A 26,458-nucleotide genomic window follows, 5' to 3' on the forward strand; every position below is an offset into this window, starting at 1 on the left:
TTGTTCACTGGTCTTTCAACCAACAGCTCTTGCTCATCCCATAGAATTGAACCACCTTGGAGCACAAGTGCAATCCTGACAGTACCACAAGTCCATGGCACCATCTTTAGTCACGAGCCTGCTAGTGATCTTGCACACTCTCATGGCAACCATCATCCAATTCCCCTCATAATCAATGAACAGCATGGAGTCTTCCAAGAATAGCGCTTCCAAGGTCTGTTTCAACCTTTCTCCACTCTGGCAAAGTTCACAGCCAAGTAACCAACCCAAGCAATGAGACCCAAGTGGCTAACTCACATAGATCTCCCAACCCCAGTGTATCTCTAGAGAACCTAGACTATGAGCTCCTGATGAGCTCTTAAGTAGGCAATCTTCTGGTTTCAGCATAATCCAATGTCCATGTCTCCACCATGAAGGTTTCAACAGGTTCATCATATCCACCTTGGATCAACCTGCATCTAAGCTTCAAAGAAGCACCAAGTCTTTTCTCTCCGCATTCTAGGAAGGCTCTCACCCTCCAATCTCTCACAACCTAAGAAACATGAAGCAAAGAATCTGGTGTGAATGTATACATAAAGAACATATGTACCCGTAGATCAACGCGCTTGCTTGCTTGCTCTAAAAACAAGCCATGTACCTCATGGAGGCACTAAGAGCTGCCCTATGAATCCTTCAATACTTTCTTCAGTATCACAGCTTTCATATGACCTTGATGCCTGACAATTGATATCAGCTACGCACTCAAAGCCATCTAAGCATTCTCTGTTGTCCTTCACATTGACAATGGTTGTTGAATCCTCTCCAGATCATCTTGACATACAAATCAAAGTACCAAGGTCTGCATACTTTACCTTAGCAACACTCGGAGTTGTTACCAATAAAAGCTCTGCATTGACTACCACATTTGGTGTCATTTTCGGCACTTCTGTTCTTGATTGGACCTCTTCTTCTTCTTCTTTTGATCAGCCTTCTTCTTCCTCATTCCTTTGCAAAGTGTCTTGGCTGGTTGCAGTAGAAGCACTTCTTTTGGCTCTTTCTCTTTTTCTTGTTGTCACCATTGAAAGCATCCCCATCATCCTCAGACTTGCTATCACCGGGCTTGTCCTTTCCTATGCCTTTGATCTTGTCTTTGACATTGATGGTCTTGTAATCAGATGTGTCGTATTTCTTCTTCCAAGCTTCCTCCTGCAAAATCAAATCATTGGTGGTGACCGCTGCCCTACAATCATGGTTGTGAGAAACGCTTTGTAGCTCTTGGGAAGCATGCCTAGCCATCCTTGGTGAATCCATATTTTGACCAACTGCGGAGATTTGATCCCTCACCACCTTCATCTTGGTGATGTGCTCCTAAATAGAGTCCCCCTCATCTATGTGCATGCTATACAAATCTGTCTCAAGGTTAAATCCTTGCATCATTGTTTACCTTGTACATGTCTTTAGAATGGTCCATGCAATAGAAGCTCCCGGTTGTATAGTTCTCTTGCTTGTCCCTGTAGCTCCCTTAGCTTATGCTGCTTGGCTCTATCTCAGCCCTCAGCCTCCTTGCCTCCTCTCCTCTCTCCGTCTCCCTAACCTTCAAATCAAATCGAAAATCTGCTGCACCATCAGTGCCATTCGGGCGAGGCTTCTAGCCTTAGTTCCGCCTCCGGGAACAGCTACAAGAACCTACAACGATTTTTTTTTTCCAAAAAAGAAAAAGACTTACATTAAGTATGAACATAACCCGCAAGTGGTCTGCCATGCTCATCAAGTGTGCTATCATTCCACATGACAGGCTGCCTATCGATCTCTTCACGAGAGGAAGGGCGAACTCTCTGAAGGGTACTCCTGAAACTAGCCCAGCCTTTAGGATAGCAACCATAAGAGGGGAAGAAGGAGACCTGAGAGGGCTGAGGTAAAAATCCATCTGGTACTATCCATCCAATCTCCTCCCAAAATAGGTGTACAAGACTGTATGTTGTGAAAAAAGAAGTCTTTCCAAGGCTCTTGCCCAGGCATAAGTCCCCTCACCACCACCTTGCAGAGCCAAGGCCCTATACTGTAAATCTAGATCTATAATGTTGAGAACCCCTTCTTGTGTGGGGAGAATCAAGGCGTCGCAAGCCACCCTGGCTATAACATCTGTTGTGCCATCAAGTCCAATCCATAAAAAGTTCCTTGCATGTCTCTTGAGCTGAGTGAAAACATAGCAATCCCTAGAACCAATCCCTAGAACGGCACCAACAAGAGCATACAAACCAAGCCGTGGCCAGCAAAACGTGGTTAACCACCACCACTATTCTAGAGGCAAGGTCAAGCTTGACTGAACTTCAAGAAGGAAGATTTCTCCTTATACTTTCAGACATAGGAGGAAACTGGTGTTTGGAGAGATACCCATACCGACCTAGCATGCCAAATACTTGACGGGAATACCCCTTTGAATCCAAGTGAAGCCAATGTCATTCCCCCAAATCAGGGTGTTCTCATTACTGTGATCAAAAAGCCATTTGATTTATGCCATTTGATGTATGCCCCCGCAACGGTACAAAATAAATAGAATGCTGTCCTAAAAGAGGAGAGTGTTTGTGGCGATGCATTAAAAAAAACAGTAGTATCATCTGCTAGCTCATTGTCTAGAAGTTAAGGGGGAGTCTTAGCCCAAAATTTTCAGCTTGCGATTTAATGTAGATACTCATAGCTTCAGCCACAAAAAAAAGAGATGAGGAGTTAGAGGCATCCTTGGCGGACCGATCTAGAACTCTGGAACCTCTCTCCCCTAACCTTGCTAATAAGCACTTGGCTGTGGGCTCGTCTATATAAGGATGAAATCCCTCTAATCCATGCATTTGTAAATCCAAGGCAAGGAAGGGTGCCCTCCAAAAAGCCCCAATCTACATTATCATAAGCTTTCTCAAAATCCAAGAGTAGAATGGCCAATCTCTCCCAAAAAGAGAAGATATTATAAAAAATGCTTCTACCATCCACGAAGCCCATTTGTGTATCATGAATAAGGTCTAGAAGTAGGGGCTGTGCAGGCTGATTGCTTTATTGAGGATTTTGTACAAAGTGCCCAAAAGAGTAATAGGCCTCCACTGAGACACTAAATGTCTGATATCCCCCTTTGTGATAAGATGAATGAGACCATCTATAAGTGAGTTCGTTATCTCACCAGAGTACCAAATGCCCTACAGGGCCAAGGAAAGGTAATCCCCAATCTTATCCCAAAAAGTAATAAAAGGAGGGAGTAAGCCCATCTGAACTGGATGCTTGCTCTTATGAAGAACAAGAAGCGCAGTCCTAAACTCTATGTTGGTGAAAGGTGCATCAAGTGATACCCACATATTTGGTTTCACCAACACAGGAATACACTTGGCTGCTACAAAGTCATGCGCATTTAATAGTGCCATAATTGGGCCTCCAAACAACCTTCATCTCCTCCAAGGTTTTGGCTTCACTAGCTTTAGAAGTGGGACCTTCTTCAGGTTCAAATTTGTCTTCATCAGACCCTTTAAGAAAGACTCATGTGCTCTTGCATTGGGCCTTCTCCAACTTCTCGCTAGGGGTCCATATTGCGACCCTTTAGTTCCAACATTTTGCCCTCCCCGCAAAAGCCCCTCCAATTGATCCAAAAACGGGTTTATACAGCCTCAATCCTTGCAGCAATTTCCACTCTCAGCCCTTCCCCTTCCCCTTTCCCTCTCCTTCCAGCCTCTCCCTTGCCTCTACTTTCTCAGCCTATCCCCTACCCCCTCTGGGCTCCTCCCCTCTCAGCTCCTCCCTCCCTCCTTAGCTATCCCTTAGGCTCTCCCCTCTTAGTTCCTCCCTCCCTCCTTAGCTATCCCTTAGGTTCTCGATCTCTACCTTTTCCTTACAACGGACAGATCTTGCCACTGTTTGAATCGTCCTACAACTCCGAATGGCGACCCATACAGTCCTCGTCCACTTCTATTAGCCACGAGAACATGTATCTTCTCAAAAGACGAGCTGTTGAAACTACAAAAGGATGTGGAGTTTGAGAGCTTCACCACCCTCTTTGCATGCATCCATGGGTCCCACCCTTCTAGATCATAGGCTAGGGACTAGATGCTTGCGGCTTTACTTTCAAACCTTACCCCGCACCTCATTAACATTTGACTTTTGGGACAAGGATTCTTTAATGAAGCTTTTCATACCCCTGGAGCTATGAGCATAGTGCTCAAGCTAATTCCTGAGCGCTTGGTTCTAGGAAGATCTCCCTCAAACCCTCTCTTGGATTCGGAGGAGGACAGGGAAACCTCTTTTCATCAGATTGCTAGGTCTACCCAAGTTGTACCATTGTCTCCTTACCATGATTGGAGCTGCCTTTGAAGTGGTCAATGAGATCCCCCTTCCTTGGTTTTCCCTCTTCAATGGCAAGCGTCGATAAGGAAAAAAAGGAAAGACAACCAGGAATTGGGTACTTCACCACGTCAGATAGGTGAGACTTCATAGGGATCAGCTGCAATGTGGGCTCGTAGATGATGAGCTTATGAACCAGGTTTCAAAGCAGGTGTCTTTGTAATAGGCACCGAGACAAACCCCCACAAAAAAAACTGACTCAGCATGGATCACACAGACTCAAAGAGAGACAAAAGACTACACAGCCCGAAACAGACTGAACTTAGAATTGAACTTCCCCCCAAAACTCAGAAAACAGTCAGCCTCAGACTACTATGAACCCACAGCCCACATGAAGGCTATCTTCGTGACTCTTCAAGATATCAACCCACAAGCTAATCTTATTATATCTTTCCCAAGATCATCATCGAGCACTAGCAATGATGCAGCCCACCATCTTTAGAGATTCTATCAGTTGAGGTCTTTGCAGCAACACCCGGCACTCGCTTGTGGCAAAAGGCCTCACTATTTCCAGCTTTGAAGCAACTGAGTGCTCACACCACAACTAGCCAACCCGTGCGCACATTGCAGCACCCTCTTACTCACACACAACCTCCGTCCAAGGACCTCCAGCCAGTAGAAATGACGCCACAGCCATATAGCTCCTTCCAAAACAAACATCCCGCATAGTCATCCTCCTCAAATCCAGCAGCTCCCAATAAGAGCAATAGCTAGTGCTCTCCACGCTAGTCTGCTACAGCTCGTCGCTCATCTCCACCTTCACGACTTCTCTCATGCTCATAGAGCTCATGGAGCTCACACCTCTTCAAGGTCCTTCAGCCTGTGTAGTGGCGACGCCTTCCCCACGAAACCAAGAAGCGCATGGTGCATACTCTCTGTCGCTCACATGCCTCTGCTTCGCTCTGAACCTCCAGCTAGCAGAAGCACCTCAAGCAACTGCCACATAGTTTGCTACAAGACTCCAGCCAGAGCCAACTGTGCCACAAAGTTCGTCAACACGAAGCACCTGGAGCCCATATACTCGAAGTTCCTGCAGTCGAAATCCCACACCCGTCACGTACACAATCACCACCGTAGCTTCCTTGGCTCACAAAGCTCTCTTCATCACACACACGATGTCTTCATGCACAGGTTTCAACTTCCTGCTCACGCACGACCTCCCATCAACAACTGCGAGCCTCTCCAACCTCTCTGGTCGTTCCACCACCAACTCTTCCAGAAGCCCCTCGTCAAATGCAGCCAAATGATCCTTCCAGCAAGCTCCCATCGTTCAGCTCCTAGCCGCCACGTCGCTATCTAGAAGCTCCCCTTCTTCCTCACGTAGCCACATTCGCATGAGCAGGATGCCTTCCCAATCAGTCCAGCTGTTGGTGCAGGGACGAGACACACGAGGAGAGAGCAAGCACAAAAAGCTCGAATGATTGATTGATTCAGAAGATGTGACTAAACTTTAAAGTCACATCATATACATGGATAAGGTTGTGCTTGCTAAGCACACCCTGCAGGCCACATGGAAGTGTGCCTGCCAAGCTCGGCGGAAAAAACCTCCACTAGTTGGAGTAAAAAGTGCCCCGGGCCTACACCTAAGGTGTCACCCTACACTCCCAACACATAGGTGCTAACTAACCCCCCTGGAGTGAAGTGGTGACAGTGTACAAGGCAAATGTGATATCAATCACCAAAAGGAAGTAAGTTCAGAAGCTTGCGAAAGCCTTCGAACTTCTCACGAGACAATGCTTTGATGAATATATCTGCCACATTGTCATGTGTAGGCACATAGATCATGCTGATTTCTGAGGCAGACAATCTCTCTCTGACATAATGATAATGAACCTCAATATGCTTTGTGCGAGCATGGAAGACGGGATTCTTCGCAACTGCCAAAGCACTCTGACTGTCTGTAAAAATAGAGGTAGCAGATTCCTGTCTCATACCCAAATCAGCAAATAATCGCCTGAGCCAAACACACTCAACGGTGGTTGTGAAAGCTGCCCTCTACTCAGCTTCACAATTGGAAGTGGCCACGGAGGGTTGCTTCTTACTCAACCAAGAGATGCATGACTGCCCAAAGTAGAAGCAAAAACCTGAAGTGGACACTCTTGTGTCAAAGCATCCTGCCCAATCGGAGTCACAGAAAGCATGCAGCTGTGGATCAGCCCCCTTGGGAAAGAATAAACCAAGGTGCATAGTGCCGTGCAAATAGCAGAACACCCGCTTAACAGCCTGCCAATGCTTGGTTCCTGGCAATGCATGAATCTGCTCAATAAGGAGACCCCAAACTGAATATCTGGCCGTGTATTGCATAAATAAATCAAACAGCCCACAGCCTGCTGGTACAATGTCTGATCAAAAGCATCCCCAGAATCTTCAATGCTGAATTTCATCCCAGTCTCCACAGGAGTTGCAACTCGCTTGCAATCTTGGAAAGAGAACCGCTGAAGCAACTTCTAGATGTACTTATCAGAACAATACCATCATCCCGCTGTATAAACTGAATGCCCAAATAAAAATGCAAAGGGCCCAGATCACTCATCTCAAATGAGGAATGTAATTCAGCCTTGAAGGCTGCAATATTTTGCTCATTGGGGCCTGTGAGCAGCATGTCATCAACATATAAAACAATGACCAAAAAAACATCCTGAGTCCTTTTAACATAGAGGGTACTCTCAGTTGGACTGTTGCTGAATCCCTCGGCAACCATATATGTGTGTATCTTTTCATACCAAGCTCTAGGTGCCTGCTTAAGGCCATACAGAGCTTTGCGAAGCCTGCACACCAAGTGTTCTTGTCCATCCTGCACAAATCCACGAGGCTGTGTAACATAAATCTCCTCATGCAAGTCTCCATGTAGGAACGCTGTTTTGATGTCCAACTGATGTACTTGCCATCCATGATGGGCTGCCATGGCGATCATGCATCTGATCATGCATCTGATAGTGGTCATGCGAGAGGTAGGGGCAAAGGTTTCATCAAAATCAATACCCTTTTGCGGAGCATACCCTTTCGCAACGTTGAAGCGGTCTACTGAACCATCAGCCTTCCGCTTAATCTTGTAGACCCACTTAGTACCAATGGCCTTTTTGCCTGGAGGCAATTCAGTTAAGTGCCATGTTTCATTTTGCATGATGGAATCATATTCTGAATGCATGGCTGCCATCCAATTACTGTCCTCTGCAGCATCCTCAAATGTCAGAGGTTCTTCATCACTGCATGTGCTCTGAAAGGCATAATCAGTAAACAACCCAGATGCATGATGAGATTTTGCACGAGTCCTCGCAGGTAAAGGAGTATGTAACCTGCTGTCCCGTAATGTTTCAATCAGCCACCTGGGCACCCGTTTGGATGACTGAATGGCTGTCCTTTCCTCATCAACTGCCTAGTCAATATTTGCCTCATCTATAGGCATATGTGGTTCAGCCACAATAGGCTGATTAGTTGCTGTACCGGCCTGCGTAACAGCATGGGGAATCAAACTGGAATGTTCTGAAAATGAGGGACCTTCAGTTGTCATGGGCAGCATTTGTTCAAACACATCCCTGGAGTAGACATCAGGCTGTTTTTGACAGGACAGCAATGGCTGAGTGGAATCCTCAGCAAAAATGACATCCCTGCTTGTAATAATCCTCCTGCTGGATGTATGATACAGCCGATACCCTTTGCTTTCAACACTGTACCCCACGAAAATGCATTTGAGAGCCTTATCATCAAGTTTAGTACGATGTTGCTGTGGCACATGTGCATAGGCCAAGCAACCAAATACTCTGAGATGAGCAACACAGAAGGCTTCTTACCATGCCATGCCTCATATGGGGTGAGATTATGCAAGGCCTTTGTGGGACATCTGTTAAGTACATAATTTGCACACATGAGAGCTTCCATCCAGAACCTGTTGGGAAAGCCTTTGCCTTTGAGCATACATCTACCCATCTCCATTTCCGACCTGTTTTTCCTTTCAGCGAGCCCATTTTGCTCTGAGGTGTATGGAGTGGTACACTGATGGATGATGCCTCTCTCTGCAAGATATGCATGAAATTCCTTGAACATGTATTCTCCCCCTCTATCAGTGCGAAGTGTCCCCACTTTTTCTGAAGCATAATTCTCAACCTGAGTAATAAAATGTCTGAATTTTGTAAACACCTCTGACTTCTCCTTCAATGGGTAGAGCCACGTGAAATGAGAGAAATCATCAATGAAAGTGACAAAGTACAAATATCCCCAATAGATGGAGTCCTCATAGGACCACAAACATCACTGTGCATAAGCTGTAATCTACGGACAGCTCTGACAGTCCCATCTTTGGGAATCGGTGTGCAATGCATCTTCCCCAAGATACATCCCTCGCATACATGGCGAGTCGGAGTATGTATGTGTGGCATCTCGGACACCATTTCATGGCTGTGTAAACACAGCAAACTTCTGAAATTGAGATGGCCAAATCGAGCATGCCATAATTCAGCATTTGCCAACTGTGATGGGGTGGTGGTGAATAAAGTATCATGCAAAGCACTCTCATAGTGATCAAGTCTGTAAAGACCGTGGCATAAAGTTCCAGAAGCCACAATTGTATCACCATCACTAATGTCATGTACGGTGCATCTGTCATCCAAAAACTTCACCATTAAGCCACCACGGGCAATGGCTGAAACTGAAAGCAAATTCTTTTTGATGCCAAGCACCCATAGCACATCAGAGAGTGTAAATGCACCACCATTTGCTGCGGTAAGTACAATCTTTCCCACTCCTTGCACAGGATGGGAGGAGTTGTTGGCACATGTCACCGTGCCTCCATGAGAACCAGCTACATAAGATGTAAACAAATCCTTCTGTGAGGTAATGTGCTTGCTAGCACCACTGTCAAAATACCATACATTGGCATCACTCACAAATAGGCATGCATCATGAATAGACAGATTGTAACTGCATATTGTAACTGCATAACACTGCAAAAGCCCATTCCTCATCATGGGAGGATGTATAAGTGTAATTTGCAGCCTCTTTGTTATCCGACTTGGGGACATTATCCGTCACTGCCATGCTGGCCCCTTTGCTCTTTTCCTTCTCAAGCCTCTTGCGACATTCATTAATGTAGTGTCCTGGCTTCCTGCAATAGTTGCACTTCCCCTTTTTCTTGGGTTTATCACCCTCTTTTTCATACTTGCCAGATGGCTGGCCTGCATCTTTCTTGGGCTTGCTGCCCCCCTGAAACGCAGCCTTACCTTTGCCTTTCTGGCTGGCAATAAAAGCCTAATCAGCCACACGCATCACGGTCCTATTATATCTGGACTGCTCCTCTTGCAAGAGTACAGAAACAAGCTCATCGAAGGTAATTGAATTGGGATTACCCTTCATGATAAGCCGCATAGTAGTAGACACATTCTGATACGTGTCGGGGATGGCGTGCAACACTGTAGAAACCAACGAGGCATCCGGAATAATCTCATCCACAGATGCTAATTGCTCCCGTAAATCCTTTACCTTCGTGAGATAATCATCCATGGAATCACCATCAAGCATAGGAAGAGTCTCCAATTTCCTCTTCAAGTATGCCACACGGGCTTCATTCTTGACTTGGTACAACTTTGCCAAATTTTCCCAAGCTGCCCTTGCTGTTTTGCATGACCGGATGTGAGGAATAATGCTTCTTTTAACAGATAATGCTATCAAGGCATGTGCATTGGCATCTCGGCCATCCCATTGACTCTGCTCTGGAGTAGGTGATTGTGATATCTCTGTAATCCGAGATGACTCACCCTCTGAACTAGGTGAAGGAGTATTTGTTGGTGCATGTGGACGCAACTGAGTGCCATCCACAATGCCCCAAAAACCTTTGGCCACAAGCACATGTCGCATCATGTACGACCAGAGAGGATAGTTGGTGCCATCCAACTTATCTTCTGCAGAGAGCAGTCCAAATACATCCCTTTCTGCCATTGCAATCGCACAGAATTTTTCAAAATGCACAAATCCCAAGGCAAATATCTCAAGACCAATAAGGCATGTACCTTCTGCTCAGACTTCTCTGATTCTGCCGTGAATGGCTATGTACCTGAAAATAAAGAGAAATACCCTGAGGCACACGGGCCAAAACCACCAGAATGTACCAAAAAGCCACAAAAATGAGAGGTAAGTTCCACTCTCAGACTTGCAACAACGAGCTTTCGATAGCTTCACAAGCGAATGCGCTTGAACAACAGGAGCGGATGGACATGAATCGCCTATCGCATAGCATCCACGACAAGATGGTAGGGGTGGCCGCTAGCAAGAGCGCAGGTCATAGGCTGCGCGTTTCCACGACAGAGCTACGGCCAGTTAAGGCACAGGCATAGGTAGCCCATCCTGTGCAAAGGCAGTAGTCGCCTAGCTTCACGTCGCACAAGAGCGGCAGCCTCCCAACAATGTGTCCACAGGCATTGGCACAAGGCTAAGGCGATGGCGCAATGCAGCAGGTGAGGCACAGGCGTAGGCAGCGTGTCTTCACAACAGCACAGTGCAGGGAGCTCTCCACAAGAAGAGGCTTCACACGTAGGTGTTGAGCTAGAGCAGAGCAGGTCGTCCGGGAAGATCAGGTGGAGACGGCACAAGTCACGTGGCAACGATGCTTCCACGCAGGTGTCGGCTACCACAGGCAAGGCAACGGCCTATTGAGGCATAGGCGTAGGTAGCAGTGCACAGCAGCGGCTATGGCAGCAGGAGCAGACGACGGCTTCCACAGGGGTGACTGCTTGTTGAGGTAAAAGGGTAGTCAGCCCGTTTTGAAGCAAAACAACCAGGCAGCTCCACGCACAGGTCAATGGTGCAGCGCTCAGGCATTAGCAGCAGCTCCATGAGCAGCTGATAGGCAGCAAGTCTCTCTTCCACGGGATGGTTCTGAAGCAACAGCTCCACGCACACACTTCTGTGCGGACAGCAACAAGTCGCCCAGCAGAGAGCAGCACCACGAGCAAGGTGACAGGGGATGGCGGCTGGAAGCTTCACGTAGCGTCGGTCAAAGGCAACGCTCTGATACCATTTGTTGGTGCAGGGACGAGACACAGGAGGAGAGAGCAAGCACAAAAAGCTCGAATGATTGATTGATTCAGAAGATGTGAGTAAAGTCACATCATATACATAGATAAGGTTGTGCTTGTGCTAAGCACACCCTGCAGGTCACATGGAAGTGTGCCTGCCAAGCTTGGGGGAAAAAACCTCCACTAGTTGGAGTAAAAAGTGCCCCGGGCCTACACCTAAGGTGTCACCCTACACTCCCAACACATAGGTGCTAGCACCAGCCACCTCAGCCTAATTTGCCACTCATCAGTGACATTTTACCACCCTCAAGAAATTTTCCCCAAATCACATTAAATGCACATTTTGGACCTTTAGTCACACAATTCCCACACACATTAGCATGCACATTAAAGCTTGCATGCAACCCCGTACACACTTTTTTTTTTTTTGTGGGAAGAAATCTTTTATTTCTATAGAATAATTACATTCATAGCTACTTCCGTACACACACGAAAAGCCCTTTTACATGGACACCATAACATATCAAATTCCTATAACATGCAATTGACTCAGGAAAATATTAAAAAAACCCTTCATGACTTGACTTTACATGACCCCAAGAACATTTCGCTTGACCACACACTGGACACCCTTGCTCTGGAAGTCTAGTACAACCACATTGCATTTCATCATTTCCCATGAAGTCCCTGCAAAACATACTTTATTATCTCAAAAAACTGTACATCAGTCCATCATGCTTGTGAAAGAAAAAATCCACAAATGCCAAAAGCCCACACCTACCCTAGATGTGTACAACTCTGTGCCTACCCACAGCTATTTACAGTGCTCAAAAACTTGATACAGATTTTGTCCTATCATTTTTCCCATCCCCAAGTCTGCAAACATTCATGTCCTGCAGATAGAGGTATATAAGATTTGCATTTCTTCAGAGATATCCTCATCCATGAGGTCTTCCGGCTTGTCTGGTTTCATCACAGTAGGGTTATGCTGCTGAACATCCAAATCCTCAAGTTGATATGATCCATTTTTGAATTTCTTCGTCACACGAAAAGGTCCATCCCATTTGGTCACAAATTTATTCTTGAAGGTAGAATCCAGACTACTGTTGTATCTCAAAACTAGATCACCCTCCTTGATTTTCTTATCCCTGAATTTCTTGTCTGCTCTCTTCTTATTCTCCTCTTGAATTAAAGCATAATGTTCCACCACCTTTTGTCTATCTAGTTGTGCTTCCTGCAAATCCAATAACCGGTTCTGGAAAGTAGAATTTGAATCCTCATTTATCTTCATTAACATTTGTAATGCAGAAATTTCTACTTCCAAGGGTAATAGAGCTTCTTTCCTTCCCTTAGATCAGGAGCTCTTGCGAATGCTCCCAGCTCCCCCCGCTCTCGTCTACCTCCCTCGCGCCGCGCGGCCACCCTCCCCCCTTCCCTTCCTTCCCCTCCTCCGCCTTGCGCCGCGCTGCCACCCTCCCTCCTCTCCTTCCTTCTCCTCCTCCGCCTCGCGCCGCGCTGCCACCATCCCTCCTCCCTTCCTTCCCCTTCTCCGCCTTCGTGCCGCCCTGCCACCCTACCCCTCCCTCCCTCCTCCCTTCCTTCCCCTCCTTCACCTCTTCTCTCCGCTGCCGTCTCTTTTCCCCTCGTCGACTCCTCCTGCGCCACCCTCCCTCCTTCTTTCCTTCCCCTCCTCCGCCATCGTTTCTCCCTCCCTCCCCTTTGCCGCTTCTTTTTTCCCCCCACCCTTCTTTTGCGCGCCCCCCCCTTTCGACCTCCTCTTCACCCCGTCCCTTTTCTCCGGCTTGGAGCTTTCGCAGTTTGTCGGTGCGATATGGCGGCCCCGAAACCGGTGGCCCAGACGGACCCCCCCCTCCTTCAGCCTATCACGTAACACTGACAGAGCATCAGGTCTCCTTGGTGAAGCAGGCTGCCAATGACTTTTCCAGACTTCCGTATATGGACGAGTCATTGGCTACGCCCCTTCACGAGCAGACATTAGGGACTGCACCCTATACCTTGAGGACAGCCACATTGAGGAGGTCGCACTCATGGGACGTGGTATCTTCTAGCTCGAGCTCTCCTCGGCGTAGGCTGCGAGCGATATGGTCAGACGGTCCCCTACCTTTGTGGGTGGGAAGATCATTCTTATGGTCCCATGGTATAGGGGTTTCAGTGTAGCGGACTTCGATGCCCGCTTCCGCATCCCCCGCCATCCAGCCACCCTCATCTTCCCAGGCCTTGCAACAGAGCTTCGCCCGATCATCAAGGACTTGGGGGTGCACCTTGGCTGGCTCATGCAGGACACCTTCGTTGATGCGGCGGCAGCCCAAGGGGTGCCACGCGTCAAAGTGGCAGTCTTCGATCCGCAGAGTATTCTCTCGGATTTTGAGATTGAGACGGACGCAGGTGTGGTGACGCAGCGCATTATGGTAACTGGTCGCCCAGATCAGTGTCTGAGATGCCACGGCTTCGGGCACCAGGTGCGCTCTTGCCCTCGCTTCACGAGGACAGAACCCCCGATGGCCCCCAGCCAGGCAACTCAGGGTCCCCCCCCTCACGAGTCGACACCCCCTCCAGAGGAGGAACGTTGGACTGAGGTCAAAAGAAAAAGGAAAAGAAACAAAACAATAACAAAAAAGCCCCCTCTCCAGCAGGAGACCCCTGAGGTCACTAGTCAGCAGCAGCCCGGTAAGGGGAAGGAGAAAGGGAAGGAGAAGGTCAGCCAGACTCCTCCTCACCTTTCACCCCACCCCCCCCCCCCCCCCCCCCCTCCTACCTCCTCCTCGGTTCCCCTACCTCCCCCCCCTCCGGGACCCCCCCGCCACCTTTGATTTCACCCCCCCCTCCCTCGAGCATGATCCCGCCGGGACCCCCCCCCCCCCTCCTGCAGCCCCGAAGCTAGCACAGACCTTCTCCACGCCTACCCCCCCAAGCCCGCTGGAGGGGAGAGGCCCTCCCCCTCAGACGGCCAGCACCACTCCAGCTCGTCCGGCGGCCAGCACCCCTCTTTCTGGTTGTGACTCCTCATCTTCGTCCCCCCACCCAAGGGCAGCTCCTAGAGCTCTACCCTTGGAGTTCTATCGAGCAGGACCTTGGGACTACTTGGATGCAGCTGGTATTGGCTCCTTCCCTGCATGCCTAGACATCAGCATCTTCTTCCTCCGTAAGGGGGCGGAGGGTAAGGTGTTCGTCCTCGCCCCCCATGATGGTCCCAGCTATTCCTTCACTATCACTAGTGACGGGAATGAGCAATGGACTAATGAAAATGTTTGGGAGACGATTCGTGATCAGTCCCAGGAGTAGGTACAGGACTGGATTGGTAGCAGGGCAGCGGAGCTTCTTCAGCAGCAGTGGAAGGAGGGAGACGTTCGTCTGAGATGGCGCCACAGCGCCAAACAGTTCCGTCTTTTGGTCATCATTTAACCGCCTTTGGAGTGGATCTACGCGGAAGGGCTCCGCCCTTGGAGGACCTCAAAGGTAGCGGGCTTCTACAGTATCTCTCTGGCGGAGGCTTCGAGTTGGTTAGAGAGAGCTTACCACCATGGGACAAAGGGCCTTTCCCCCCTGCTTAAGGTTTTAGAGGATGGGTCCGATGATCCGGCCTGAACCTCGAAACCCTCACAGAAGCGCCTTCGTCTGCACACAGGACATCCTCCGACCACCTCGACATCGACCGCAAGCAGACAGTTGTTTGCGGTCCATCTCTCCTCTTCATGAGTATACGCATTATCTCTTGGAACGTCAATGGGTTCCACTCATCTGGAACCCACGGCCCCAGGAAGATGGTGCTCAGACAGGAGCTCGAGCCAGCTTTGGTGGGAAGAGTAGATGTGCTCCTATTACAGGAACACAAGCTTTCAGCTTCTTAGACCAGTAAGTGTGGGAAGGTCCTCACAGGGCGCTCCCACACCTACTGGGAACCGTTGATTGGCGAGCAGGGGAGGAGCGGAGGTGTTTGTACCTCCATCGACGCTTCTCTTGTACAGCATGTGTGCGGTTTTGGCACCTTGATCCCAGGACGAGCACTTTGGGTGGGCCTAAATATTGAGGGATCCCGCATCGGCATCCTCAATATCTATGCCCTGACCGACCTGAGACGGAGAGCCACTTTCTGGAGCTCCCTAACAAACTTATTGCCAGAGATGGATTCTTGGATTGTAGGCGGGGATTTCAACAACCTTGAGGCTCTAGAGGATCAGCAGGGACAGGGCCCAGAGTTCCTCGGTATAGCTCAGGCAGAGCAGTCGGGATGGGACTCCTTCTTGTTCGCCGTGGGAGGTCGGGACAGTTGGAGAGAGCCCTCCTTTTGTAGGTGGCCAGGGAGCTTGGACTTCTCTTGGGGTTACAGGAGGGAGGGAGGTAGACTTCTGGAGCGGTTGGACCGTTTCTATGTCAGTGATTGGGCGATAGGCAAAGGTGGAGAGTCAGGGGTGGTTCCAGGGACGACCCTTTTTTACCATGCCCCAGTCATCCTAGTCTTGGACTCAGCCTCTCACTCCTTACCTCCCCGCACTTGCCGGATCCCAGATTCCATCTACTCCAGAGCAGAGGTTCGCAGCAGGATAGTGGACCTGTGGGAGCGAGATTGGGACCCCTTGGAGGATATGGCAGCTCAGGTAGCTCAGGTTCTTGCCGAGTCTAGTCTCATCTGTCAGCAGGAGGCGATTCGGGTCAGGTTGCAGTGGTGGGCGAAGGAGAGGGGCCTCACACGAGACCTTGCCTTGATACAGCGGATGCAGTAGTCTTCTCCAAGCTCTGAGGAGCTCAGACGACAGGAGGTTAGAGCCCGAGCCATGTTAGAGGAGATCACCCAGAGACGTTCAGAGTTCTCGTTCCATGCTTCCAAGTCCTTTTGGGCTAGGAAAGGCGACAGGATGTGCAGAGAGTTCTTCAAGACTCATGGCCAGAGGTCAGCAGGGGAGCAGATCCGCTCTCTTAGGGCGCATGATGGTAGTGTCAGGACAGATCCTAACGAGGTCATGGACTTGGCGACAGATTTCTATAGATCCCTATTCCAGCAGGAGCCCCCAGACCCTCGTGCCCGCCGTTGCAGGGAGGAGGTGTGGAGGTATACGCTGACACTCGTGCAGCCTAGCATGAGTGAGGCCCTTCTCGCCCCGTTCACCGTTTCAGAGATGCAAGATGCTGTGAGAGATATTGATGGGCAGAAATGCCCAGGTGAGGATGGGCTCTCTAGAGCTTTCTTCACCACCTTTTGGGAGCAAATCCACTAGCCCCTGCTCGCAGCCTTCCAGCATATCTTTTCCAGCGGACAGATGCCAGAGAGCCTTGCGACAGGCTTGATTTGCCTCATTCCCAAAGGGGGGCATCGTCAGGAGATCAGACATTGGCGCCCTATCACCCTCCTTCCGACTGCCTATAAAATCCTCGCCAAGATGATCAGTAGCCGCATCCGCCCCCTGCTACATGACTTGATCCACGACACCCAGACTGGTTTTGTCCAGGATCGCAGCATTTTGGACAACATCTTCATGTTCTTAGAGGCGACAGAGTGGGCCCAGCATAGTGGCCAGCACCTAGCCATACTCCTTGACTTTGAGAAGGCGTATGACAAAGTAGACTGGTCCTTCTTGGAGGGCACACTTTCTCGGTTCGGTTTCCCGGACGAGCGGATTAGAGGTATTGCTAGCCTCTACAGATCGGCCTCCAGAGTGGCAGGATGGGGGAGAGATTCACCCTCGAGCGCTCGGTACGACAGGGCTGCCCGCTTGCGCCCTACCTCTTCCTCTTTTTTGCAGAGGCCATGGCTCACTTCCTACAAGCCCGCACCACTGGTCTTCGAGGGATGCGTCTCCCTATCAGGAATGATGCAGAACTTCTGGACTCCGAGTACGCAGACAACACGGCCCTGTATGTGCAGGATGATATTGAGTCAGTGGAGCGAGTGAGACTATCTCTAGAGGTTTTCTGCCTAGCCGCTGAGCCGAAAATCAACTGGCATAAGTCAGTTGGTTTTCTTACAGATCCGGGAGCCAGCTCACAGTGGGGTATTTTCCTGGGGTTTCGCTGGATCCCTAGAGGACAGACGACATGCTACGTGGGCTTCCAAGTAGGGTTGGATACCACTCCGGCTCAGCAATTCCTACCGGTCCTAGCTTCCATATGACGGAAGCTAGCCTTCTGGCGGCTATCTCTGGCAGGCAGGGCCCTTGTGGTCAATCAGGTCCTTCTAGCCACCGCTTGGTATGTGGCCTCCTGCTGGTGCTTCTCGAGATCGTGCGTAGCCCAGCTGAGGAGACTGGTGCGGAACTTTCTGTGGTCTGGCTCAGACGGTTCCAGCACCACTAGAGCGCCTGACAGACGGTCATTCTCCCCCAGACAGAGGGCGGTCTTGGCATCTTCAGAGTCAGGCACTACTTGGCAAGTTAGTCATCCGCGGTCTGCTACCCCAGGAGGGTAGACGTGGAAGCTCTTGCTTCAGCAGGGTCTCAGCTCTTGTACCCCCCAGAGAGGGGCTGATTGGCAGCCTTCTACCCAGTGGATTTTCACTTCAGCCCCGCTCCCCCTTCCTCCGCAGTCTCCTCTCAGTCTGGAGGAAGCTGCGGCACAGCCTCTCCCAGGTCCCCCCCAGCTGCCAAGAGGAGATGGACAGACAGCCCCTGATTTGGAGCAGCTAGGTGACAGATGATACAGGTTGCCAGCTTGGAGAGAGGTCCCATATCCCATGGGCGCTCTGGGCATGTGGGCCTGCGCGCTCGCTCTGGGTTTGGAGGGACGTCTATAGCCATTCCTGCAGGTTGGAGGATTCCCACAGTCACCAGACAGTTTCTCCCAGGTGATGAGAGGTGGCTAGGGCAGTTCACGCCTTGCGGCATTCCTTTGGTGGTTGCAGGCCTTTTCTCAGACTCCTTGATTCATTTCTTCTCTGTCACCGATGGTAGCCGCCTCCAGAGCAGTGAGGCTGTGATCGACCCCCAGCTTCCCTGGCAGCGCCTTCGCATTATAGGGCTGCAAGGGAAAGCGTGGCATATGGACCCCCTCGTTGTGCAGGCCCAAGACTGGAGACTCTGGATTTGGGAGGGCCGTTCCTTGACAGAGGTGGAGTGGGACCCAGGGGAGTGGCGTTGGCCACCACTGGAGGCTTCAGAGAACCCTACCTCCTTCTTCTCATATAGCGCGCGTACAGGTAGGCGTGCTCTTGGGGCTCTTCAGCGCAGGCTACCCACCCAGGCACATGGTTGGTATGCCCAAGGGATATCTCTGGTCTTTCTTCGTACATTCTGGAAGACTCTATGGGCAAGTTGGTGGCCGAGGAAGATCTCTTACTTTCTTTGGATGGTGGTCCATAAGGGGCTACCAGTTGGGAGCTGGTTGAGGCAGATGGGGCAGGAGGGGCACTGCCAGATGTGTTTTCAGGAGAAGAAATCCATGAAGCACTGCCTTTGGAGCTGTTCGCATGCTCAGACAGTGTGGAAGGGAGCCATGGGGATCTTAGCAAGGGCGGCACCCGAGCTAGGACCGGTCACTTGGGGAGCTTTTTGTTGGTGCAGCACCGAGTTGGGACATCAACTGGCTTACGAGTTCTCTCGGCAGGATCCAATTTTCTTCATCACGCAGGCCACCTCGGCATACATGGAAAGCTTCCCTTGGCTTCTGACAGAGACAGATGCAAGAGCAATGACTCGGCACCCAGTTTGGGAGATCATTGGGAGTATTGTAGGCTGGCATATCTGGACCTCTAGATGCGCGCAGACCCTAGGAGATTAGGCTTCTTCCACTACCCAGACCCTAGCGGACATCTGGAGCACGATCATTCACATGCTCAAGGGTCAGTGGGATGCCTTCCCAATCAGTCCAGCCACCTCAGCCTAATTTTCCACCTCATCAGTGACATTTTACCACTCTCAAGACATTTCCCCCAAATCACATTAAATGCACATTTTGGACCTTTAGTCACACAATTCCCACACACATTAGCATGCACGGCACATTAAAGCTTGCATGCAACCCCGTACACACACACGAAAAGCCCTTTGACATGGACACCATAACATATCAAATTCCTGTAACATGCAAGTGCACATTGACTCAGGAAAATATAAAAAAAACCCTTCATGACTTGACTCTACATGACCCCAAAAACATTTCGCTTGACCACACACTGGACACCCTTGCTCTAGAAGTTTGGTACAACCACATTGCATTTCATCATTTCCCATGAAGTCCCTGCAAAACATACTTTATTATCTCAAAAAACTGTACATCAGTCCATCATGCTTGTGAAGGAAAAAATCCACAAATGCCAAAAGCCCACACGTACCCTAGATGTGTACAACTATGTGCCTACCCACAACTATTTACAGTGCTCAAAAACTTGATACAGATTTTGTCCTATCAACGTGATCAGATCAGATGGGGTTTGAAGAGCCTAACATTTCTGATGTATGACGACATCATTCTTCAATGATCGGATGGTTCTCTCTTTTGATAGAGAGTCGAGATCATAGGCAAGCAGTATCAATGTCGGATTTGTAGGACATTTGGGCATTTTTCTAGAGATTGCTCAACGAAGAAGAAGAGACACAAGGAAGCTTCTGGTGTGGCCCCTCATCCTCGACAGCATGTTCCTATGGCACCGCCTTCTCGTCTAGCACCTATGTAGTCCAACTTCTGCTGCCCCATGCTGGGTAGCGGTTAGAGTAGTTTCTCCTTCACCCCCGTAGAGCAAGATAGGGGCCTTCTCTTATGCTAGACCCCACCTCTTGGGGCCGTTGATATTCCAATTTGGTCATGACTAGTGACACCCTTAACCCTTCTCAAGCTATGGCTAGCAGTGACCCTTCTTAGATTGCGGCCACCATTGCTCCTCCTACAGATCCTTTTCCAGGCCCAGCCCTTGCATCCGAGCATCCCCCTTCTTGCTTTTCTCTTCAGTCTCCCTTCTTTGATCAATGGAAGGATGTGGCTTCTACTTCCTCACCTTGTCTGAGTGTAGGGATCTTACGCATTCCGACACCATCCGTGGAACTCTCTCTCCTTTGGTAGATTATGATGAGGAAGAGTTTGTGCCCTCTACATATGGTGACACGGTTATAAGCATTCCTATCGACAGTTGTCACCTCCTACAAGTGTGGGGGTTCTTTCCCCTAAACCCCCTGTATTGCAAAATAGATCTGTTCTTCCGGCATCCTGATTCAGTCAATAATAAGTGGAACGAAGAGTAATTCCAATTATGGGATTTCCCCCCCTCTCTCATGTGTGCTCTTATGCATGTGTATATGCGCATGCACATAGGCAGACCGTGTGTGGGCATGCCATTATGCATACATTTAGCAAGCAATTAACATTTGTAAATTCTGTATTCTTTTCATAAAGAAAAGGATATACTGTACATACAGATTCAGCTTTCTAGGTAAAGACTAGATGATGAAGCAGATATGCTGTTGCAAAATAAACATTAAGCTATGCACTTTGGAATTGAATGTATCATAGAGGCCATCGCCATGTATCATAGAGGCTATTGCCTATTTGCTCTATGGTAAGGATTGAAGATAAAGCTCAGTGCATGTTGCTTTCATTCTGAGGAGGATAGGTGTTGATGTCAGTTTGTTGGCTGGCAGGTGGTGCTACCTAATGGATTGCGAGTCTTTCTCTTGGAAGATCATGAGTTAGGACTGGTAATCCTATGGCCTTTCCTGTTTATCTCAAGTTGTTATTCTTGCGGCTTCTTTATTCCTCCTGCTTGGGTGGATTGGATATGTTGATGGTAAAATTTTCAAACAATTAATGTCATGCAAAACCTGGGATACATCTCATGTGAAATCCTCTGCTCTATCTCCTGTCTCGGAACCAACCTGAAGAGCCTTTTTGAACCTTTAGTTTCCTTACTTCTCAAAGTAAAAAAGAATGTATAGATTTCTTCTAGATGGCATCGTATTCTTAGGTCTTAACAATTCATAATTTTCGCTTTACATACCACTCAATGGGATCTTATGTTCACGAGCCTGTTTTACCTGAAATGTTCGGGTGCCGCACATAATTTTGTCTATTTTTTTTTTCTAGATGTTCTTCAGTGAAAGGGACTGTGATGTGGTCACCAGGTTAAACTTCATGCTACATGGGACACTCAAGCATTGATTTTTGCAAGATTACGCCAGCACTATAGTCTCAGTATTCATTTTGCTGTGTTCTGATGACTTCTCTCTTTACTATATGATTCCAGCCAGATCTTTGCTGGAGATTAGCATGCCTCCATAACTTTTATTTAAAAGGCCTCCAAGAATATTGTTGGCCAGCAAGACCTTCCAACATCACGTGATTGAGGGGAATGTGTGAATAAAGCTGGATTAATGTCGATAAAGATCTGACCGCTTTTCCAATGAATATTTCACCTCTATCAACTTTCAAGAAAAGAGGTATTGTCAGATGGAAAAAAATCCTTATCATAATCCTAGTGTGGGAGTGTGCATATAAGACCTTAGGATAAGGGGGATACAATCAATCCCTATTATTTATCGTCATCGACTCGCAGGGAAGCACACATGTGCGTTAGCTACTTGGAGGACATCTCTTACTTCTAAGAGATCTATTTTCATTATACCTACAGCTTGATGTATTTTGGGGTCCTCTACCCTAGGTAATCCCCCTAAAATGATATGTATTGAGTGTTTTGTTTTCATTGAGTCTAAAGGTTCTCAACCTTGGATAGTCCTCCTAAAAAGATGTATTGGTTTTCATATTTTGGTGTGTGGCTTCCTAACATGTCCTGTTATGAAGCCAAGAGAGGATGTGCTGTGGGAGCCATGTACTAGCTTTAATAGGTTTAGAGGGGGATGTATTGTGGGAGCCATGTATTGGCTTTGATAGGTCTCGTTATCAGGCCTGGCTGAGTTCCAGGATGGTGGTGTATTCCTAGACCTATGAGCTGGTCATATAGCTATGCTATAACGTGAGCCTCTGAGCATGTTGAGTCTCAAGCCATGAGAGTGCTTGGATCAACCTCTGAACACGCTCAGACTTTAGCCTCTGAGTTACATAGGGTGCGCAGTTTGATGACCATCATTGTCATGTTCTGTTCTTGGTTCCATTCCAATAGTCTCTCACCTTAGACCATCATGGTCATGTTCTGTTCTTCCTTCCATTCCAATAGTCTCTCACCTTGCCTTCATGGGGGGGTGTTGGAATATGAAGCCAAAGTGAGTCAAAAATGAGTGTACTAGGTGTCTAGGGGGTGTTTTATAGTTTAGTGAGTCCTAGACATGCCACGTGTCATATTGGGAGTTATCCCATATATACTATGGCTTTCTAGAGTCTAGTGTCACACTATATAGTGTTGTACTTGTCTTGAGTCTTAAGATATCAGTCAACATCAAGCTTTATATCATGTGAGTATTTTGGTTATCATTGCCTAGCACTTGTTCTTTCATTTTCCTTTCCATTTTGCTTTTCATTATGCTTTCCACATTTCCTTTCCATTCCGTTCCTAGCTAGCTACTAGATCTCTTCGGAAATGGCCACCCCAGGGGCAAGGAGGGGATCGTTGTTACGGGGATATTGTTGGAGAAAACATAGTCAAAGAGTGTGCTCTAGTGTGTACTAGGAACTCGTTCATGAGTCTTTGTGTGAGAGAGTGCCATGTGGCATCTTGGGAGTTATCCCATATACATATGGTACTTGAGTGTGTGTGTCCACTCTACATGAGTGTTGTACTTTCACTTGTCACATCAATCAACTCAATCGGAGCTTTTGGTCATGTTAGTGATTTCCTTTTGGCTCTTGCCTTTCTTTCCATTTCCATTTCTATTTCAAGTTATGCTTCTTTCCTTCTAGCTCCCTTGCCTCATTTTCACCTTCCCATTCCTTCATGTGCTATCAAAGCCATGTCCCCTTTCTAGTGAAGGGGAAGGTTAGGAAGAGAAGAACAACGGGGAGAGAGTGAGAGAGAGAGAAGACTCCAAACATGCGGGTGTGAAGTGATGAGCCACACCACAAACTCATAGGTTTTATTAGGATTAGGTTTTTTTTTTCCCTATGACTGTCTTAATATGACTGTCTTAAGACAGTCATAGGTGTCATATTTTTAATAAAGGGGTGGCAATGTGCCTTTACCCCAACAACCTCCCACCTAAAGGCCAATATGCCTAAGGGGAGAAAAGAATAAAAATTACAGAGGATGGCTTGCCAGACCACACCTCCTCTGGCACTTTCAACTCCAAAGCCTTGTTTGGCGACCTGTTAATAATGGGAAGTGCTGTTTGCACGGCTTCTGCCCAAAAGCCATGGGGCAATGCAGCATAAGACAACATACATTGACCCTTCTCCTGAATAGTTCGATTCATCCGCTCACTTACACCATTTTGAGATGCATTATGAGGGGCTGTGAGTTCCTGTTTGATGCCCTTAGCTTCGCAAAACTGCACAAAAGCATGTGACACATACTCACCCCCATTATCGGATCTGAGGCATTTCAGCCTGCGACCTGTCCGATTCTCAACCTGAGCGACAAACTTCTTGAAAGCATCTAAGGCATCGCTTTTATGCTTCAAGAAATAGACCCACACTTTGCGTGTGGCATCATCAATAAAAGTAATAAAATACTTTGCACCCCCTAGTGATAACTGTGGCATCTCACACAAATCATCAGTGTGCACTAGATCAAGCGGTGCTCTATTCTGGGGAGTTCTCCTCTTATGAGGAGTCACAGAATGCTTGCCAAATATGCAATGATCACAAGTAGGCAAATCTGAAAAAGAAAGAGACGGCAGATAACCCAAACGTGACAGTTCTTGCATTCCTTTAACAGACATGTGTCCCAACCGGCTATGCCACAATGAAACCTTTGGCAGCTCGGTTATGGCAACAACATGATTACCCACACTGGAAGCATAAAGAGGGTACAAGGTATCACTCTTATAACCCTCAGCCACTACAACCTGGCCATCAGTAATCACCCATTTGGAATCCCCAAATGTGGTGTAGTAACCACTGTCATCCAACAAGCCAGTGCTAATCAGATTTTTCTTGATTTGCGGCACATGGCGAACACCATCAAGCATAAATGACCGTCCATCAGGGAATACTATCTGTATACTGCCAATCCCTGCAATCTGACATGCATAGTTGTTCCCAAGGTGAACAACTCCATGAGTACCTGTGTAAGAAGTAAACCACTCCTTATGAGGAGTAACATGAAAAGAAGCACCTGAATCCAAGAGCCAGGTGTGCATGTCATGGCCATCAATAACCAATGTGTGTGCAATTACAGCAGAAGAACATAATACCTCATGTCTGTCACTGTCACTGTCCTCTGCTGCAACATTCACTGCATCCAAGTCATCTACCTTGGCCTTGCCTTTGCCTTTGCTTCCACTGCCTGCATCCTTTGCTTCAGCCTTCTTGGCTTTCTGATCCCGTATAAACTTGAAGCACTTAGACTTCACATGTCCCTTCTTGCCACAATAAAAGCATTCAATATCCTTTTTACCACGGGATTGACTTCGGGATTTGGACTTACTAGCAGATCTCCCCTTCTGCTGAGTCCTGCCTCTTTCCTGTACCTACAAAGCATTTGAAGACTTACTGCCCGCATTATTTTTCCTGCTCATCTCCTCCATGAGGAGAGAGCTCTCTACATCAGCATATATAAGAGTGACATTCGAATTAGACAAGGTGGTCTTGAAAGTGTCCCAACTCTCAGGAAGGGTACACAACAAGAAAGTAGCCTTGAACTCCTCATCAAGGTTCAACCCCTGTGCAATCAGCTGTGTAAAGATGGCATTGAACTCACTCAAGTGTGAGGTCATAGCTGTACCTTCCTTCATGCGAAGATCAACCAGCTTCTTCAACCAATACACCTTACTGGCTGAACTCTTTTGGGCATACAACTCTGCTAGCCTCTGCCATACACCATAAGAGGTCTTTTCAGCCTGAACATTGTACACAAGAGAATCACTGAGAGTAAGCATGATAGCAGCCCTCGCAGACAGATCTAGCTCCTCCCACTCATCATCTGACATCCCAGATGGTTTGACACCCTTCACCCTTATGGGCTTAGAAATCTTCTTAAGCAGAAGTACATTCAAACACTGTTCTACCCATAATGCATAATTGTGTGCCCCTTCCAACTTCTTTATGTTCAGAATTGATGATTCACTTCCCCCTGATGCCATATCAGATAAGGAAAGTACCTGACTCCCTGTAAGTCAAAAAAAGACTGAATAGAATTCTGATTTCTCAGAAAAAACCTGCTCTATCAACAGCCAGAAGCACTCACAATAGTGCTGTTTTTTACTGTCAAAAGAATCTGCAGCAAAACAGTAAATTTCCCTCCAGTTACTGTACCTTCTGACACACTGTACCATGCTCAAATAGGCATAAAACAGTAATTTCAGAATGCTGCAGCTGTTCCACAGGTGCTTTAACAGTGCATCATCATCTGATGAAGCATAAAGCACTGCTGTCCTGATCACTTCTCCCACCTCAGATGAGGTATTGCACTGCTTTTATATGCATAAACCACTTGTCATACACTGTGTTCTTCACTGTAAAAGAGGCTCCAAACACTTCAGCCTGTCACAAACCTGCAACAGAAAATGGGACAAATCCCAAGCAATCACCCTTCTGCCAAGGGGATAGAAGGCATCTGAAGGTCTCTGACAGTAACCCAAGTGCTCTCAAGCAAAATCTGGGCAAAAGCCCCTTAATTTGACACCCTGTGTAGAAGTGACATACACAGATCCCAACGTACAAACACTCAATGATGAACCTTTTGAGCACTGTCAACGATGGACAGTTAGGGACCGAGTAAACTCGATGCGCCCTGGCCAAGCGTGGCTCAACTGAGGTTCTCTGAGTGTTGCACAAGAAATGTGACCTGCAAGAAAATGTCACCTCCACACTGCGGAAATCGAGACGAATGTGTGCACTCTGGCACTACACTACCTCAAGGCATACAAGGCATCAACTGCCGGGCAAAAGCCCTATGATCTGCTCACCCGTAAACTGAGATTCAAACCCAGTAAAAGCATATATCCTCTGTCAGATGCATAAATCCCGATATCTGTGCACAAGTCCTCCTCCAAACAGGAGGGAAATAAAAGAAAAGTACTTGCTGTACTTCACGCAATGCAATGCAC

The 26,458-nt window shown here is 48.1% G+C and overlaps 1 protein-coding gene and 1 pseudogene across 3 annotated transcripts in view; one reads left to right on the forward strand and one right to left on the reverse strand.

Moving 5' to 3' along the window:
- The window catches only part of LOC147893752 (uncharacterized), a 222,335-nt gene that overhangs the window by 40,334 nt on the left and 155,543 nt on the right, over positions 1 to 26,458 (forward strand). For 2 of the 3 annotated variants that reach the window (XM_087386150.1, XM_087386151.1), the window contains exon 4: positions 20,945 to 21,001. The exons of the other annotated variant lie outside the window; for it this stretch is intronic. In XM_087386150.1, coding sequence (XP_087242276.1) covers positions 20,945 to 21,001 — 57 coding nt within the window. The remainder of the gene's footprint in view (positions 1 to 20,944; positions 21,002 to 26,458) is intronic. 3 annotated transcript variants of the gene reach the window in all.
- On the reverse strand, positions 6,028 to 6,746 carry LOC147893753 (secreted RxLR effector protein 161 pseudogene; annotated as a pseudogene).

This window comes from Dipteris shenzhenensis, chromosome 15 (genome assembly GCF_047967505.1).
Source record: "Dipteris shenzhenensis isolate YYH24624 ecotype China chromosome 15, Dip_SZ_1.0, whole genome shotgun sequence".
Taxonomy (NCBI): Eukaryota; Viridiplantae; Streptophyta; class Polypodiopsida; order Gleicheniales; family Dipteridaceae; genus Dipteris; species Dipteris shenzhenensis.